The 16,749-nt window shown below is 44.7% G+C and overlaps 1 protein-coding gene and 1 long non-coding RNA gene across 3 annotated transcripts in view; one reads left to right on the top strand and one right to left on the bottom strand.

Annotated features, from left to right (window-relative positions):
• LOC101723489 (very-long-chain 3-oxoacyl-CoA reductase-B) overlaps nucleotides 1–647 on the top strand; it is a 12,838-nt gene extending 12,191 nt beyond the window's left edge. The window contains exon 11 of the mRNA XM_087200735.1: nucleotides 29–647. Coding sequence (XP_087056861.1) covers nucleotides 29–157 — 129 coding nt within the window. The 3' untranslated portion in view covers nucleotides 158–647. The remainder of the gene's footprint in view (nucleotides 1–28) is intronic.
• Nucleotides 1–16,749, bottom strand: part of LOC110347259 (uncharacterized) — a 27,058-nt gene extending 10,309 nt beyond the window's left edge. The window contains exons 1-2 of one of the 2 annotated variants that reach the window (XR_015447187.1): nucleotides 16,265–16,749; nucleotides 67–7,899 (exon numbers count right to left, since the gene is read on the bottom strand). This is a non-coding gene — a long non-coding RNA (uncharacterized LOC110347259). The remainder of the gene's footprint in view (nucleotides 1–66; nucleotides 7,900–16,264) is intronic. The other variant, XR_015447188.1, reaches the window with a different exon arrangement.

Below are 16,749 nucleotides of genomic sequence, written 5' to 3'. Positions count from 1 at the left end.
CCAAGCTGACTCTGCCTCTCTCCTGCAGAGCTTCCTGCTGCCTTTCATCATACCCGTATGGCTTACCAACAGTCGCTGGGGAATCCGGCTTCTGTCTCTAGGAAGCAAGGTCAAATTTTTCTCCTTCCTTCAAAGCGCGACAGCGCGATCTCACTGAAGATGCAGTCCAGAAGGTCTCAGGTCAGAACAAAGAGAAATGCAAGCTGGTGGGACACTAGACGTTGGGTGACGATGATGGCCTCACTCCCCTCTGGCAGAAAGATGGAGTTTTTAAAATAAGCGCTGTGAAAAGCTGGACAGCCATTTGGTGACATTATAAAAAAAATTTTTTCTGACACTGGGGATTGAACTCAGGACCTTGCGCTTGCAAGCCAGGCACAGCGCCTGTCAGCTAAATCCCAGGCAGGTGACATTATTAATTTTTAAAAAATGAAATTGTAGTGGTGGTTGCACACCTTAGTGAATGTACTGAAAACTCAGGAATTGTACACATTAAAAGGGTGACTCTAGGGCCCGGGATTTAGCTCAGTGGTTTTGCGGCCTGCTGCGCAAGTGCAAGGACCCGAGTTTGATCCCTGGCACTAAAAAAAAAAAAAAGGGTGAATCTTATGTGGGTGATATCTCCATAAAAATAATTTTAAAATGGAGTCTCTCAATGTGTAAAAATTGTATTCCTTCCTTCCTTACATCATGCACAACATAAGCTTGAAATGAATCAGCACTCCCCACATAAAAAGGGAAACAGAATTGCTGGAGTACAGAAGTCAATATTTTTCACCTTTTTTGGTTTTTTGAGGCAGGGCCTTGCTTGCTATGTAGTCCAGGCTGGTCTTGAACTCACAGTGATCCTCCTGCCTCAGCACTCAGGAGGGTGAGGGAGGAGGATCACAGGCGTGTGCCACCATACTGGGTTTTCTTTTCTATCTTGGGAGTAGGAAAAATCTAAATATTGAAAACTTAAAACAGAAAGAAGTACTAATAAGTACTGAACTGTAGTTTAACCACTTGTGGGCTGAGTTATTTGGAGAGTGCGCTGTCCCTGTGATGGACTTTGAAAGGCTCAGGAAAGGTAGATGAACTAGTGGTGAGTAAATCAGGGATGGTCAGGTGTTGGTGGTAGAATTGTGCCATTTCTTCAGCTTTTCTGTAGGTTTTTAATGGATCATAGTAAAATGCTGGAGGAGCTGGGTGTGGTGATGCACGCCTGTAATCTCAGCACTTGGGAGGCTGAGGCAGGAGTCTCACCATGAGTTTGAGGCCAGCCTGGGCTACATAGCAAGACCTTGTGGCGAAGCCCAACCAACCTCCATTGCTGCTTGACAAAGTTCCAGCTGGGGGAAAGAAAGGGTGGAACACATCGTACCCTCATGTTTTATTTTTTCTTGCCATAATGTTTATAATTGTTACTGTGATCACAGGAGTCATTGTGTTTGTGACTAACAACAAACTCTCCATGAGGCAAATTGTTAATGATATATTGAAATCTGATCTGGCTCACAAGTCCTAAATTCCAGTTTCTCTTAGTTCTATTGCCACATCCACTTCTAAAGAAACCTCTCCTAAAACCCCCACTGTTTCCCCACTACCATAACTCCCCCTCTTATTGTTGACATTCTATTTACTAAAAGGGTCTTATGAAGAGATTGGAAAGACAGACTTTGGATGAAAAAAATAGTGGAAAATGGGGAAAAGAAAGAAAGTTAAAACAGGTAAATACATTAAGGAGACAAGTTACTCAATATTTCTCAAAGTGCTGTAAATATCTCCTGGTCATGGACTATGAACCTAAATGGCATTTAGTTAAGATGAATAGAGGTAAAGTAAAATAGAGAGCTAATAGCAAACTATATTAACCATTGTGCAGTTTCTCAAGGGCCAGCTGGTGACCACAAGTTTGACACTTAGTTGATTAAATCTTGCTTTTACCCCCACTGATATAAAAATTTTGATTAAGTTACTTTCTGTTCTGTTTAGGTGTGGGTAAATAAGGGGACAATTGTAATTTTTAAATATGTATTCATGATGTTCAATAAAATGAAACAGCTTAGAGAAATTGTACTTTGTTTAGCAAGAAAATAACCTTTACTTCAATAGAAATTGCGAAGGCAACTTAAAATATAAACATGTTCCGCCCAATGCTCCCAGCTATTGCTTAAAGATATAAAAATAAATCAGACCCTGTGACTTCTCAGAGGGAACCTGAACATTGCTTGTGAAGGTTCTTTTTTCATCGCCATCCCAAGACATCTCCCCTTCCTACCCTACATCGACTGCAGCTGGTCTGTGGCAGGTGGCGCCCAACATGGGGCAGATAAGGGGTGTAATCAATTATAGTTTGGTCTTGGGCGGACTTCACCCAATAGGGCACTGCAGGCCCCGCACTCAGAGAAAGGAGTAGGCGATTAAGAGATTGGTGAATAGTCAGAACTTACATAGAGAAGATAATGGGCCACAAGGGGTCTAAAGAAAGAGGACTCTTTGTTGATATTTTACAACACTGTTTGCAATCTCATAAGGTTAAGGTTGCTACCAAAGATTTATCAGCCTTCCTGGACTTCATTCAGGAATGTTGTCCTTGGTTCCCAGATGCAGGAACTTTGGATGCGGATACTTGGGGATGTATGGGAAAAGACATACAGAAACATTATACTGAATATGGGCCAGAAAAACTCCTGTTAATATCTTCTCCTTTTGGTCTGTGATTAATCAATCTATGGGCTCTTCTATGATTAATTCTTGTCCCTCAGATACTTTCCCTTCAGCACCCACTGAGAAAACTCCACTGTTAAAGACTAAAAAACCTCCTTCCATTTATGGTGTATTAGAAAATGAAAATGACACAGATGAGCCATTATCTCCCTCAGAGGAGAAGGACTTAGAGGAACAAGCAGCTTGATATCATAATCCTGATTGGTCACCTTTACAAGCTACTGCCTTGTGTAGCCCAAAAAAGGTTAAAGGTAAGGCTCGCCAGCACCATTTTCCTCCACCGCCAAATCAGGTTGGCTTCTCAGGGGTTGTTCATGAAGCTACTGTGGCGGGCGATGCCACTTTCTCCTGCTTTCCTGTCATCTTTGACGCAGACTGGGACTATGAGCTGGTATGGGAGCCTTTACCTTTGAAACTACTAAAAGAAATCAAAGCTGGTGTACATTCGTATGGGGCTTCCTTTCCCTATACTATGACTCTGCTAGAAAACTTAGGAGGAAAATGGATGACTCCATATGATTGGCAACAGGTAACAAAAGCCTGCCTACCAGGAGGGGATTATTTACTGTGGAAAATGGAATATGAAGATAAGGTCAAAACAGAATTAGGTCATTCACATAGACAAAAGAAGGAAATCACTATGGATATGCTCTTGGAAATGGGGAATGGGTAGCTGCCCAGGAACAGATGCACTTACCTAATGATGCCCCCAGAGGAATAATAATTATAGATTTATGGTAAAAAAAATTTAAAAAGGGGGGGACAACTTCAAAAGGCTCTTTTTATATTTACAGGTATAAAAGCACTTTCATTCTGATTCTAATCTCAAGAGATCTCTGTTAATTGACTATTCCAAAGTTTTTGACCAGTCATACAATTATAAATCTAATAATCATAAAGAGGATATTATAATTCAATTTGGCCAAATATATTTGAGTGCACTCTAATTTTATAAATTGTCTTATATGTTTGTCTGTTGTCTGCTTGTACAGTTGAGCTCAATTTGTTTTTCTTTTTCTCTTTTTCTTTTCACCTTTTGAAAAAAAAAAATTTTTTTTTAAAGATATTCACCTATTGTTAAATTGGCTTACAGATAAATGTTATTAAATTAAAGGCATGCCCTCCTTCCCAGGTTGCTAATTGGTCAAAGTGCCACCGAGATTTATTTTATAAAAGTAATTTGTATTGTCACTTTTGTCACTTTTACTTTATAAAAGTAATGTGTATTGTCACCTACATGCAATAATCAAATTACAATAAACAGTTGTAAAATAAAAAGATATATAAATATTCATATTATTTGTTTGTCAAAGTAAATAGAGACTGTGGGGACTCCCTTTGATGAATAATGAAGTGGCCACCCGGAAAATAATTATTCTGGTCTTAATTCACTAAAGGGACCCCCTAGTAAATTTCATAATCTTATAGGAGACAGACCACAATAAACATTGTCTCAATATGTTATTATAAATTGATTATATTGGTTATCCTTGAAGTTTAAATTCTAAATATGTTATTATAAAATGTTCACATTGGTTAAGCTCTGAATATGTTATTGTGATATGTCTACATTGGTCATCTTCAAAAGATTAATTTCTGTGCCATAAACAAGAGTGTTATTACACAGATGCTTTTGGTACCAAACTACATTAAAGAACATAATGTTTTATATAACTGTAATATTATTGCTCCTTTTCTGGTCTACAAAATGTATTTATGCCCTCTAATTGTATGGGTCTTCTAACATTGTTTATGGTAATAACCTTTTGATTCAGATATTTGCCTTTCTCTTATGCTCCAGCCACCTATGATAATAAGCACAGTTGTAGGCTGATTTATTTTCCTTAGATGACATCCTATAAAAAGATAGCTACTCAGGGATCCAACCAAAAGAGCAACCATCATTGGCAATAATAACAGTTTAACAATATTTTTATTCCAAAATGCTCAATAGCCAGGTAAAATTATAATATTTGAGTTCACTACTCCTCTTACAATGCTAATGTTATTGATCTTCTCTTCTGGGTGTTCAGCAACCAAAGTTTAGAGATCAAAACTAGGGAGGTATCTGGGCTGGGAGGGCAGCCAATATTTTGGCCCTGGCCCTCCAAGGTCAACTACAACAAAAAGATCCAGGTTATGAGGGAATCATCTCCAAGATCCTGCATCTTTGAATGCTGACTCACCCATTTGGCGGGCCTTCCCCCTTACTACCCTCCCAGAACATTGCCTCCCCCGCCGTATGAAGACTTCACCTTTGAAGAACAAATGCCTCGTCCTCCCTGTAATTCCTCCTCGCCTCCTTTTCAAGATTTATTAGTGGCCCACATCATTCCTCCTTTCCAAAGGCTGCAGCTTCAGGGATGAGTACCAAGAAATAGCCATCAGGCCAGATCTACTTGGACCGTTCCTCCTCCGACCTGGGGCTAGCTTAAGAGCTTGACCGAAAAGGCGAGAGCAGTGATCATTGAATGAGAGGCTTCACCTATTGCTGAAAATCTCTTTGTAACTATGCTTGCTATAATTGCTGCCCAAGTATTATTTATGCCTCTTTTGTGTAAAGCTGAGGATTCTATGTATTGGACTTATATGCCTGATCCCCCCGTGTTATATCCTGCCACCTGGGACCACGATGTCCTCAAGGTAGTCACCAATCATTCTAAGTTACTGGGGGGGTGAGGAAAATAACTTTTTGTTACATAAGCTTTCTTATAATATTTCCTATCATGGTCATAGCGACAGCCTGCCATTTGTGTTACGCGATTACCCTACAATGACAGTCATATGACATGGGAACAGGTACAGGCCCATTTAAAAGGAGTATGGAAAAGTACTCCCCTGTCCATAGATTTACAACATTTACATTCACAAGTTAGTGCTATTAGTCAGGCACAACTGCAAACTTCTTCAGCAGAAGTAATAGCTAGTTCCTTCCTGTCTTCTCTCTCCTCCTCTATTTCAACAAAAACCTTTTTTTCTTTTATCAATCTGAGAATCACCATTTTAGTCATATTAATCCTCTTATTTTGTCTTCCAGTCATCTTCAGACAATTAATTCGAGCCCTCAAGAATATCCAACTTGAACTCCACATCGCCAAATTAAAAAAAATAAAATAAAAAAGGGGGAGATGGTGAAGCCCAACCGACCTCCATTGCTGCTTGACAAAGTTCCAGCTGGGGGAAAGAAAGGGTGGAACACATCGTACCCTCATGTTTTATTTTTTCTTGCCATAATGTTTATAATTGTTACTGTGATCACAGGAGTCATTGTGTTTGTGACTAACAACAAACTCTCCATGAGGCAAATTGTTAATGATATATTGAAATCTGATCTGGCTCACAAGTCCTAAATTCCAGTTTCTCTTAGTTCTATTGCCACATCCACTTCTAAAGAAACTTCTCCTAAAACCCCCTCTGTTTCCCCACTACCATAACTCCCCCTCTTATTGTTGACATTCTATTTACTAAAGGGGTCTTACGAAGAGATTGGAAAGACAGACTTTGGATGAAAAAAATAGTGGAAAATGGGGAAAAGAAAGAAAGTTAAAACAGGTAAATACATTAAGGAGACAAGTTACTCAATATTTCTCAAAGTGCTGTAAATATCTCCTGGTCATGGACTATGAACCTAAATGGCATTTAGTTAAGATGAATAGAGGTAAAGTAAAATAGAGAGCTAATAGCAAACTATATTAACCATTGTGCAGTTTCTCAAGGGCCAGCTGGTGACCACAAGTTTGACACTTAGTTGATTAAATCTTGCTTTTACCCCCACTGATATAAAGATTTTGATTAAGTTACTTTCTGTTCTGTTTAGGTGTGGGTAAATAAGGGGACAATTGTAATTTTTAAATATGTATTCATGATGTTCAATAAAATGAAACAGGTTAGAGAAATTGTACTTTGTTTAGCAAGAAAATAACCTTTACTTCAATAGAAATTGCGAAGGCAACTTAAAATATAAATATGTTCCACCCAATGCTCCCAGCTATTGCTTAAAGATATAAAAATAAATCAGACCTTGTGACTTCTCAGAGGGAACCTGAACATTGCTTGTGAAGGTTCTTTTCTCATCGCCATCCCAAGACATCTCCCCTTCCTACCCTACATCGACTGCAGCTGGTCTGCAGCAACCTTGTCTCAGAAAAGCCACACACACCCACACATACACACAGAGCTAGAGGAAAACCAAGCACAATAAATGAAAATGTATAAATAAATCTACTGAAACACAATTAGAAATTGCTTAAGAAACGGTGATGCCAGTTAAGTGTGGTGGCCCATGCCTGAAATCCCAGCATGCTGAGAGACTGGGCACCTTAATGACTTAGCAAGACCCTGTCTCAAAAAATAAAATTTAAAAAGACCTGGAATGCAGCTCAGTTTATTCCCTCTGGTTTCAATTCTCATTACAGAAAAAAAAAGAAAAAAGGATGAGGCTGTAGCAAAATAAAAGTTGAGACAATCTTGGAGAAGATATTTACAATTTACATCATACACAAGATGCTTGTCTCCTTAATATATAAAGGGCTTTTAAAAATGATACAGAAAAAGACCTGGGGCTGGGGATGTAGCTCAGTGGAACCCCGCCTCCCAGGCAAGTGCAAGGTCCTGAGTTCAATCCCCAGTAACGGAAAAAAAAAGACCAAAGTCCCAATTTTTTTCAATGCACAAAACAGATAGCTCACAGAGAAAGATAGACAGGTGGTCTTTAACCTTTTGGAAAGGTGCTCACTGTCCCTGGTAATAAAAACCTCTTCGATGGAGGTGGGGACAGGCCAGCAGCAGAGGGCCAGGGAGGCTCACCTGAGGCCCTGGGCCGGGTCTCCAGGACCAGAAAAGGAAAAGGAAAAGGGGGAGGGTGGGGGTGAAGGACACTAATGAAAACTACTCCAAAGTAGCATTTTTTACCTATGATATTGGCAAAACCTTATGTCGCAGAGCAAATGCTCCACTGCATTGCTGGTGCCACTGAGGCGGGAGATTAGGGCAGGGGCAAAGTGACAGAGAACTGCTCAAGGGTCATAAGAACCCAGAGGACATGCGCAGAACACAGGATCCAAAACCACTCCCTAGCTGAGCACTGTACCTGGAGCCAAGCAGAAAGCGGTATTTTCAATCCCTCATTTGAATCCAGCACTGCTGCCAGCACCAAACCGAAAAACGCTATTTTCAATTCTTCCTTCGGATCTGGAGGGAAGCCAAGTGAGTCTTTCCATAGAACACTTTCAATAGGGTAACAGGCTCGGCTTAGTGAAACTTTTTTTTTGAACCCGGAATTGAACTCCCGACCTTGCATTTGCACAGCAGGCAGCAGAACTACTGAGCTAAATCCCCAGCCCAGCCCCTAAGTTTTTGATAGGAAAGATGTCTGAGTCCTTTATTTGCATGAGGGAGAAACTGATCCAGGAACTTTGGATACCAAAGACTCCTTTCTCTCTCTCTCTTTGGTACCACAGACCTAACTCAGGACCTTGGGATTGTGAGGCAGGCACATTGCCACTGAGCTAAATCTCCACCCCTAAACACCCTTTTCTCTTATCCTCCAGCTGCACTAGCCCTCTCTTGGACTGTAGAGGGTTTTGTTTTGTTTTGTTTTGTTTTTTTAAGGCAGGGTTTCCCTGTGTGGTACAGGCTGGCCTTGAACACACTACGGAGCCCAGGGTGACCTTGACCCCTCCTCATCCTCCTGCCTCAGCCTCCCAAGTGCTGGAATTACAGGAGTGCACCACCACACCCAGTTTTACCCTGTAGCACTTGCTTCTTTTCCACCTTCAATAAATGTACTCCCTCGCCACCTTTTCTGTGTGTCCTGTCCAGTTCTTAGTTCAGGATACAATGAACCTGGAAGGAATCCTTCCCATCCCCCAATGTCAGGCAAGTGTGCAGCCTCCATGGAGAAAAATTTGACAATAAAGATGTGTGTTTACTGCATCGAAGGCGCAGACAGGAGAGAGACCACTCGGGCAGGCTTTGTGAACGCAGCTAGGCTGTTCATTTCACTGGGGTGTGAGTGGGCTGAGTCTGAAAAGAGAATCAGCAATGAACAAGGGGAGAGGGACAGTTTTTAAGGGGAAAGTGGCTGCCAGGTGCTGGGGGTGGTTGTGGGTGTCGGTCTGAGCCACTACTGCCTTGAGGAGTCTGGGGGCAGAGGTAGTGTAGCCTGTGCTCCCCACACCTGGCAGGGGCACAGGTGTACTCAGACTTCCTGGAACTAAAGGCTGGGACATGGCGATGTGTGACGGCCTTTCCCGCTGATGTGGCCTGGCGTGACATTGACTTTTTGGGTTTCTTTGTTTTTTGCAGTCCTAGGGATGTGAACCCAAGGCCTTACACGTACTAGGCAACTGTTTTATCACTGAGCTACATCCCAGTCCTTTTTGTTTTATCTTCACATTTTTTTGGTCTTTTTATTTTATCTTGAATCACAGGCTCACTAAGATGCCCAGGCTGGCCTTGAACTTGCAATCTTCCTGCATCAGCTTTCCAAGTAGCTGGGCTGAAAGGCATGCGACCCCATGCTCTGTGTTTGCTTTTATTCCCAGAAATCTGCTTCCAAGGATATATTCTGGGCATCCACCTCACAGGGCACCTAAATGTAAGATGTTGGCCAGTGCCGGGTACGGTGGCACCTGCCTGGAATAATTCCAGCACTCAGGAGGCTGAGGGAGGAAGACTGCTGTGAATTCAAAGCCAGCCTGAACCACACAGTGACACCCTGTCTTGGAGAATGGAAAGTCCTATCTTTGAGCAGTAGAAGAAAAGTAAGTTTATATTTTGATTTCTTTTTCAGTACAGGAGATGAAACCCAGGGCTTTACCACTGAGCTACATTCCCAGCATTATTATTATTTTGGGGGGGAGGTGGTTTTTTTTAAACCACCAATTGAGCTCAGGACCTTGTGCTTCCCAGGCAAGCACCATGCTGCTGAGCTAAATATTTGGCTCTTATTAGTATTATTTTTAGGGGTGGGGATTCAGCTCAGTGGTTTCACCACCTGCTGCACAAGCACATGGACCTGAGTTCAATCCTTGGCACCAAAATAAAAAAAACAAAAGGAAGAGTATTTTTTTTAAATCTCTTGCTGGGCTGAAACTTGGAATCTTCCTGCCTCAGCCTGTCAAGTGCTGGGATTTCAGGGACGGCCCACCATGCCCAGATTAATCAAGTACTTATTTTTTTGGTACTGGGGATTGAACTCAGGACCTTGAGCTTGTGAGGCAGGTGCGGTATCACTGAGCTAAACTCCCAGCCCCAGTCAAGTACTTTTTAATGATTCCCTTCTGCCTTCTTTGTCAGTTTATTAGCTGTGGCTCTTTGTTTGGGGATGGTAGTGGTGCCTTTTTTTTTCTTTTCTCTTTCTATTTATCTTGAAAAACAGTCTCCCTATGTAGCCCAGGCTGGCCTCAAACTCACAGCAATCCTCCTGCCTCAGCCTCCTGAGTGCTGGGAGTACAGGCATGGGGCACCACGCCCAGCATGCTTCCTTTAGAGTCTATAGTCTTCCCCTTTCTCTGAGGCCACCTGCTGGGGCTCACGCCAACTCACGCCTGGCTACAACTTGCCCTTCTCTCCCCTCAGACCTTGGGCTCTTCCCAGCATGCCTTTTCTTCCCACAGGTTAAAAGCACACAATACCATTCATTATTTGTGTTCTAAAAGTCTTCTTTGCAAGGGATTTGAGGGCCGGGTATATAGGTCAGTGGTGCTGCCTGTCTTCAAAGGGATTTGAATAAGAAAAGCAGCTTGTGTATCCCCCATGGAGTTACTGGTCCCTCTCCCTAGGCTGCAGGGCTTTCTCTAACCTTTGCAGTGCAGTTCCGCTGAAGATACATTCCTTAGCCTTTGGTAGGTTGAAACAGCTACTTTGCCTCTCATTTAAAATTTTTAAAAATTGTGCTAAAATTCACACAACATAAAAATTTCTCTCTCTCTCTCTCAGACAAGCTCTTGCTATGTATGAATCGTGGATGGCCTTGCACTTGTTAAGTTGCCCAGACTAGGTTCAAACTTGAAACCCTCCTGCCTCAGCCTCCTGAGCACTGGGCTCACCATTTTAACCTTTTTAAGTGCCCAGGTCAGCGGCCTTAATACATGTACACTGTGCTATAAGCAGTGCCTCTTCCATCTCCAGAGCTGTTTTCATCCTGCCACGCTGAGAATATAAACTCTATCCCTCCCACAGCCCCAGTCCCCACCAATCCACTTCTGGTCTCTATGAATTTTACCATTCTTGGTTCCTCACATTAATGGAATCATGACTTTTGTCCCTTGTTACTGGCTGATTCACCTAGAGTCAGTTTGGGGGTTCACCGTGTACAGTATGTTTCCGGATTTCCTTCCTTCTTAAGGTTGAAGAATATCCCATTGTACAATTATATTCCAATTGAAATACAATGTTATTAACGGAATATTATTCAGCCTTAAAAAGGAAGGAAAGGAGCTGAGTGGAGCTCCAGAGTAGAGTAGACTAACTTGACGCTGAGACTAACCATCTCCCACAACGGAGGGCCCTGCAGGGCACCCCAAGGTCCCCTGACTTCTGGGGTTTTCTATCCGGGCTGCGGGGAGAAGTCAGGATTTGGGGCCCTGTGTGAGACCCTGGCAGTGCCCCTCTCATCCTTCCAGAAGTTCCTTCCCCACCCCTTAGTGGCTTCCTCTCAAGGTGCAGGGATCAGCACCCTGCTGGGTTGGGGGACCCTCTGGAGCAGGTGCAGTCCCTCTACACTAATGTCTCCTCCCAGTGCTGCACCCTGGCCCTCCCTCCCGAGGCCTCTATATTTCAGGCTGGCCTTGAACTCAGGGGGATCCTCCTGGCTCAGGCTCCTGAGTGCTGGGATCACAGGGGTGTGCCACCACGCCTGGCTCTAACATTTTTTTGGCAGTGCGAGGGACGGAACCCAGGACCTTGGGCAGGTGATTCTCCCACTCGGCTCCAGCTCAGCCCTCCTTTCACAGCGTCCCCTTTCCTCCAGCTGGGCCCAAAGTGACATCCAAACACTGATTAGCAGCAGGGGAGATCGGTGAAGACTGCCCAGGACCACTGGAAACTGCTTTGGAAACTTCCTAGCAATCTGTAATCATGTTGAGAGAAAAAGCTTTTTAAAGGTTTGTGTAAGGAGCCACAAGGAAATGAAATGGAACATTAAGAAGAAAAAAAAGAAATGGAACATTAAGATTATATTGAATTAAGCTTTTAAAAAGGCAGTAAAGGAACAGCTGGAGAACAGGAGTCAGAAAGGACAGACAGAAGGGCCAGGGATTTAGATCAGTGGTTCTGACGCCTACCTCACAAGTGCAAGGACCCGAGTTCGATCCCTGGTACAAAAAGAAAGAAAGAGAGAGAGAGAGACAGAGAGAGAGAGAGAGAAAGGAAGGAAGGAAGGAAGGAAGGAAGAAAGAAACAAAGAAAGAGAGAAAGGACAGACAGAATACAAGGCATAAGACGGTGAACACATGTCTAGTTGTTTCCACAAATACAGGGAAAGGCGAAGGGATTAAGCCTTCTAATTAAAAGGTGGGATTGGCCAACTGAAGGAAGGAACAGGCCGGGGCCAGGTACTGTCTATAATAGTAAAGTAGGAGGGCATGGTGGGGCACACCAGTAATCCCAGCACTATGGGAAGCTGAGGCAGGAGGATCCCAAGTTTGAGCTCAGCAAAGCTGAGCTGGGCCAGTTGATGACTTAGACAAACCCCATCTCAAGATAAAAAGCAAAAAGTTCTGGGGATGAAGCTCAGGGCAAAGGCCCTGGGTTCAACCTGCAGTACCACCACCACAACAAAAAGACTGAAGTATTATAAAATATTTTGCTTTGATCATAATGGAAATCAAAAACATGAAGACATCTCAAAAATCCCACAAAACTTGGGAAAGTAAATAACCCAAGAGGGCAAAGAGGAAATCGAAAGTAGGACTGTAGGGCCGGGGGTTTAGCTCAGTGGTTTCACTGCCTGCTGCTCCCGTGCAAGGACCCAAGTTCGAACCTCAGCACCAAAAAAAGACAAAGTAGGACTGTAAAACTGAATAAGAAAGGAAGTATGTTGACATATGTAGCATGAGGTACAGTAACAGCTGGAGGGATATTTATAGTTTAAAAACGCTTCCATTGGAAAAGAAGAAAGGGGGTGGAGGGATGTTGGTCAAAGGCCGTGCGGTTCAGGCTGTTTACGATGTGCTGCCCGGGGCTCCTAACAATGCCCTGTGTACTTGAAAACCTGCTGAGTAGACTTTAAATATTGTTAACACAAAAAGATAAGAATGTGAGATAACTGCTAGTTAATTAGCTCGCTTTAGTCATTCCACAATGTACATCTATCAAAACATTGTGTTATATACCACAGATACATATGTCATATATATACACTATATATGTCTTCCTCTGAAGCGCAGGCTGGTCTTAAACTCACTGTGTAGCCCAGGCTGGCCTGGAACTCTTGGCAATCCTCCTGCCTCAGCCTCTCAGCCTCCTGAGTGCTGAGGTTGCAGTGTCTGCCACTCCACCTAGAAATTTCTGTTTGTACAGAAAGAAGAAGAATTAAAAAATAGAAAGAAGAAAGTGAGAAAGAAGGATAGAGAGAGGAAAGGAAGGAAGGAGCTAGAAAAAGAAGAAGAGATTAAATCCAAAATAAGTAAAAGGAAATAATAAAGATCACCGGAGAAATCAACGAAATAGCACTTCATGTCCACTAAAAGGACATTAAGAAAAAAGGCCCGGGCTGCAGCTCAATGGTGGAGCACGAGCTCAGCAGGCTGAATGCCCTGAGTTCGTCTCCAGCACCACCAAAAAGCAAAGAAACAAAAAGCCTGCTTTAAAAAACACATCAGTTGGGATGAACCATGCCTGTAATACCAGCAGACCAGGAGGCTGAGGCAGGAGCCTTACTGTGAGTTCAAGGCCAGCCTGGACCACATAGGGAAACCCGGTCTCAAAATACAAACAAAAAATGAAAAAAGGGGCCAAATAAGCCTCTCCTCCTTTAAGTTATGGGTGTCAGGTATTTTGTCCCTCGGTGCCAAAGCTGACTAATACAGTCAATGTCAACGAACCCAAAGGTCATTAAGTGAAGCAAAATCAGCCAGGCACAGATAATCAAATACTGCAGGATCTCGTTTCATTGTGGAGTGGAACTTAGGGCAGAGGAGGGGGAATAGTGGTTAATCAGGACTGAGGCTGAGGAGAGGAGGGGGATGTCGGTGAGGGGACATAAAGTTTCACTTCGGAGGAATAAATTCAAGAGTTCTATAGCACAACACGGTGAGTATCGGTCATGACAATGCACTGCGTTCTTGGAAAGGAGAGAGACGTTAATCGTGGGCATCATGGAGAGAGAGGGAGAAAGAGAGATCAATGTAATTCACTAAAGAAGAACAGCACCATCTTCTCATGAGATGCAGCAAAATGACTTCACAAAACTCTTCCCAGATTCCTGATGCAAACTCTCAGTAAAACAGGCCCAGAGGGGCTCCCTTACATAAAGGGCCAAAGGAATGGACTAGGAAACAAACAAGCCCTGCTACTCTGCGAGTTAACCATTGAAGACAGAATTTTCCCCCTGACCGCAGGCTCAGGGTGTGATGCCACTCTGAGGGCCTCTTCAACATTATACTGGATCCCTGTCAGCTGGAGAAGGCAAGACAAAGAAAGGGCACACAGGTGAGAGAAAAGAAGGACTGGGTGTGGCGGTGCTCGCCTGTGATCCCAGCCCTGGGGAGGCAGAGGCAAGAGGATCACAGCAAGCTCAACGCCAGCCTGGGCTAATCGTGAGTTCAGAACACAACAGAAGAGAACAGAACAAAAAGGAAGAGATAAAGCTGTTTGAAGTTGAAATCCCAGCACTCAGGAGGCTTCGAACTCGAGGCAATTCTCATGGCCTGGGTCTCCTAAGTGCTAGAAGGACAGGCATGTGCAACCACTCAGGATGATGGAAATGGGCCTCCAATCAGACTGTCAGGCCCATGAAGGTAGGATCCGGCTTTGAAGGTCACCAGTGTCCCCAGAACTACCCCACAGAAGCCCGGGTGAAGAGGATGAACTCTGATGGGTGGAAGGGTAGGTGGGTAGATGGAATGGATTTAGAGGAATAGAAGGAATGGGGGCCCAGAGGGATCCCAAGTGGGGGACATGACTCAGAGGGCCCAGAGTAGGGTGAGATCTCAGAGGCGCCTGGAGGAAGGGAGGTTCAGAGGGGGAAATGGGGACTTAAGAAATGAGGGGTCCCAGGAAAGGGACAAGGGCTCAGGAAGGGAGGTAGGGACTGGAGGAGGGGCCTCAGGGGCCCGGTGGAGAGAGGGGTGAGGTCCAGCAGGGCATCTGGGTTCACAGATGGGGGCAGAGGTTGCAGAGCCCGGGCCCAGGCTGGCCTGCAGGACAGGAGCTCCCCTCCTCCTCCCCTAGCCACAGCGAGGGCCCTGCTTGTCCCTGAAGGGGCTCTGGGTTGCGGTGAGGGCACAGACGTTGCTGGGCACATAGCGCACAGTGCTCCTCTCTCCCCGACATGGTGGGGGCTCTGCCGCACACTTTTTTCCGGAATTTTCAGTCGTTTAGGTCCTGGCTGCATCTTCACCCTTCCTCCCACCCTACCCCCCACACACTCCCTGTCCTGGGGACTGAACCCAGGGCTTTCTACTGAGCTACACCTCCAGCACTTGACTGATTGATTGATTGATTGAATGATTTTTGGTACCGGGATTGAACTCGGGTTCTTGCGCTTGCGCAGCAGGCAGCAAAACCACTGAGCTAAATCCCCGGCCCCCTCTTTTTATATTTTATTTGAGACAAGTCAGTAAGTTGCCCATGCTGGACTCCAACTTGGAATCCTCCTGCCTCAGCCTCCTGAGCCCTGGGATTACAGATTTGCTCCACTGTGTTTGGTGATACTTGTTTTCTTTTCATTGCCAAATGGTGTTCTGCTGTTTGGCCCTGCCCCACGTATTTTGTTCTCATGGGGGTTTTGCATTTGTTTTCACTTTGGGCTGATCTCTCACAGAATAGCACCCAGGGACACTGCTGTGGGAAGAGCTTTTGTGGGCTAGGACACTCAAGGGATCCTGCCCCCACTGCACCCCGCTCTCCACACTCATGCCTGGGACAAATCCCCGCTAAGGACCTACTCTGTGCCCTACACACGGTGGCAAGCAACACAGAGCCAGTCCTGGGCACACAGTCTGCCAGAATCTCAGGATGATCCCGAGGCACAACTCAGACACCTCCTTGTTGAGTGTGATGAAGGTGACAAGGAGAGAACAAAGGGGACAGTGCGCTGACAGTACTCACAGGAGACCGATTCACCCGGGGGGCCTGAAGCTTTCCCTGAGGGACAGAGATCTGACAGGAGAATAAGCAAGGGGGGCAGGCTCACTGGGCAGGGGCAGGGAGGGGAAAGGGCCGGCCGTGGGCTGGAGGTGAGGGAGCAAAGGCAGGTGTCTGACCGCCCGGAAGAATGGGGTGCTGAGCGAGTTACACCTCTGCCTGGGCCCCAGGCTGATGCACCCCCCGACACACACCAGCTTTCTCTCTCACAGCAGGTACACAACGGCCCACACACTGTACTCACTCATTTGTCAGACTCCCCATTATAACGTTCACTGCAGGACACGGACTTTTGTATGGTTCACTGAGCCGACAGCAGACTGGTACCTTGCAGGTCTTAGGTAAAAGTTTGTTGAAAGAATTAATGAACTCAGAAGACACTACCCTAAGAGGACAAGCAGCAGCCACCCTGGAGACCCTAATGTGGGAGGGGAAACCTGAGCCAATAAAAATGTCTTGCACCTGGGCCAGGGATTTGGCTCAGTGGTTCTGCCACCTGCCTCCAGGGCACAAGGTCCCAAGTTCAATCCCCAGTAGCAAAAAAAAAAAAAAAATGTCTTGCATGTAATGACCATGATCATAAGAATAACGTAAAGGACCAGGATTTAGCTCAGTGGTCCCAGCACCTGCCTCAAAAGTGCAAGGTCCTGAGTTTGATCCTCAGGTACCAAAAAAAACACACATAAAAAAGTGACCACAGCTCCCACTGAATGCACCTACACTCTGAAT

The sequence above is a fragment of the Heterocephalus glaber genome, unplaced genomic scaffold (genome assembly GCF_053883595.1).
Source record: "Heterocephalus glaber isolate CG9 unplaced genomic scaffold, H.glaber_assembly_v1.0 deba00001744, whole genome shotgun sequence".
Lineage (NCBI taxonomy): Eukaryota > Metazoa > Chordata > Mammalia > Rodentia > Bathyergidae > Heterocephalus > Heterocephalus glaber.
This window is presented reverse-complemented; position numbering and strand designations above follow the sequence as displayed.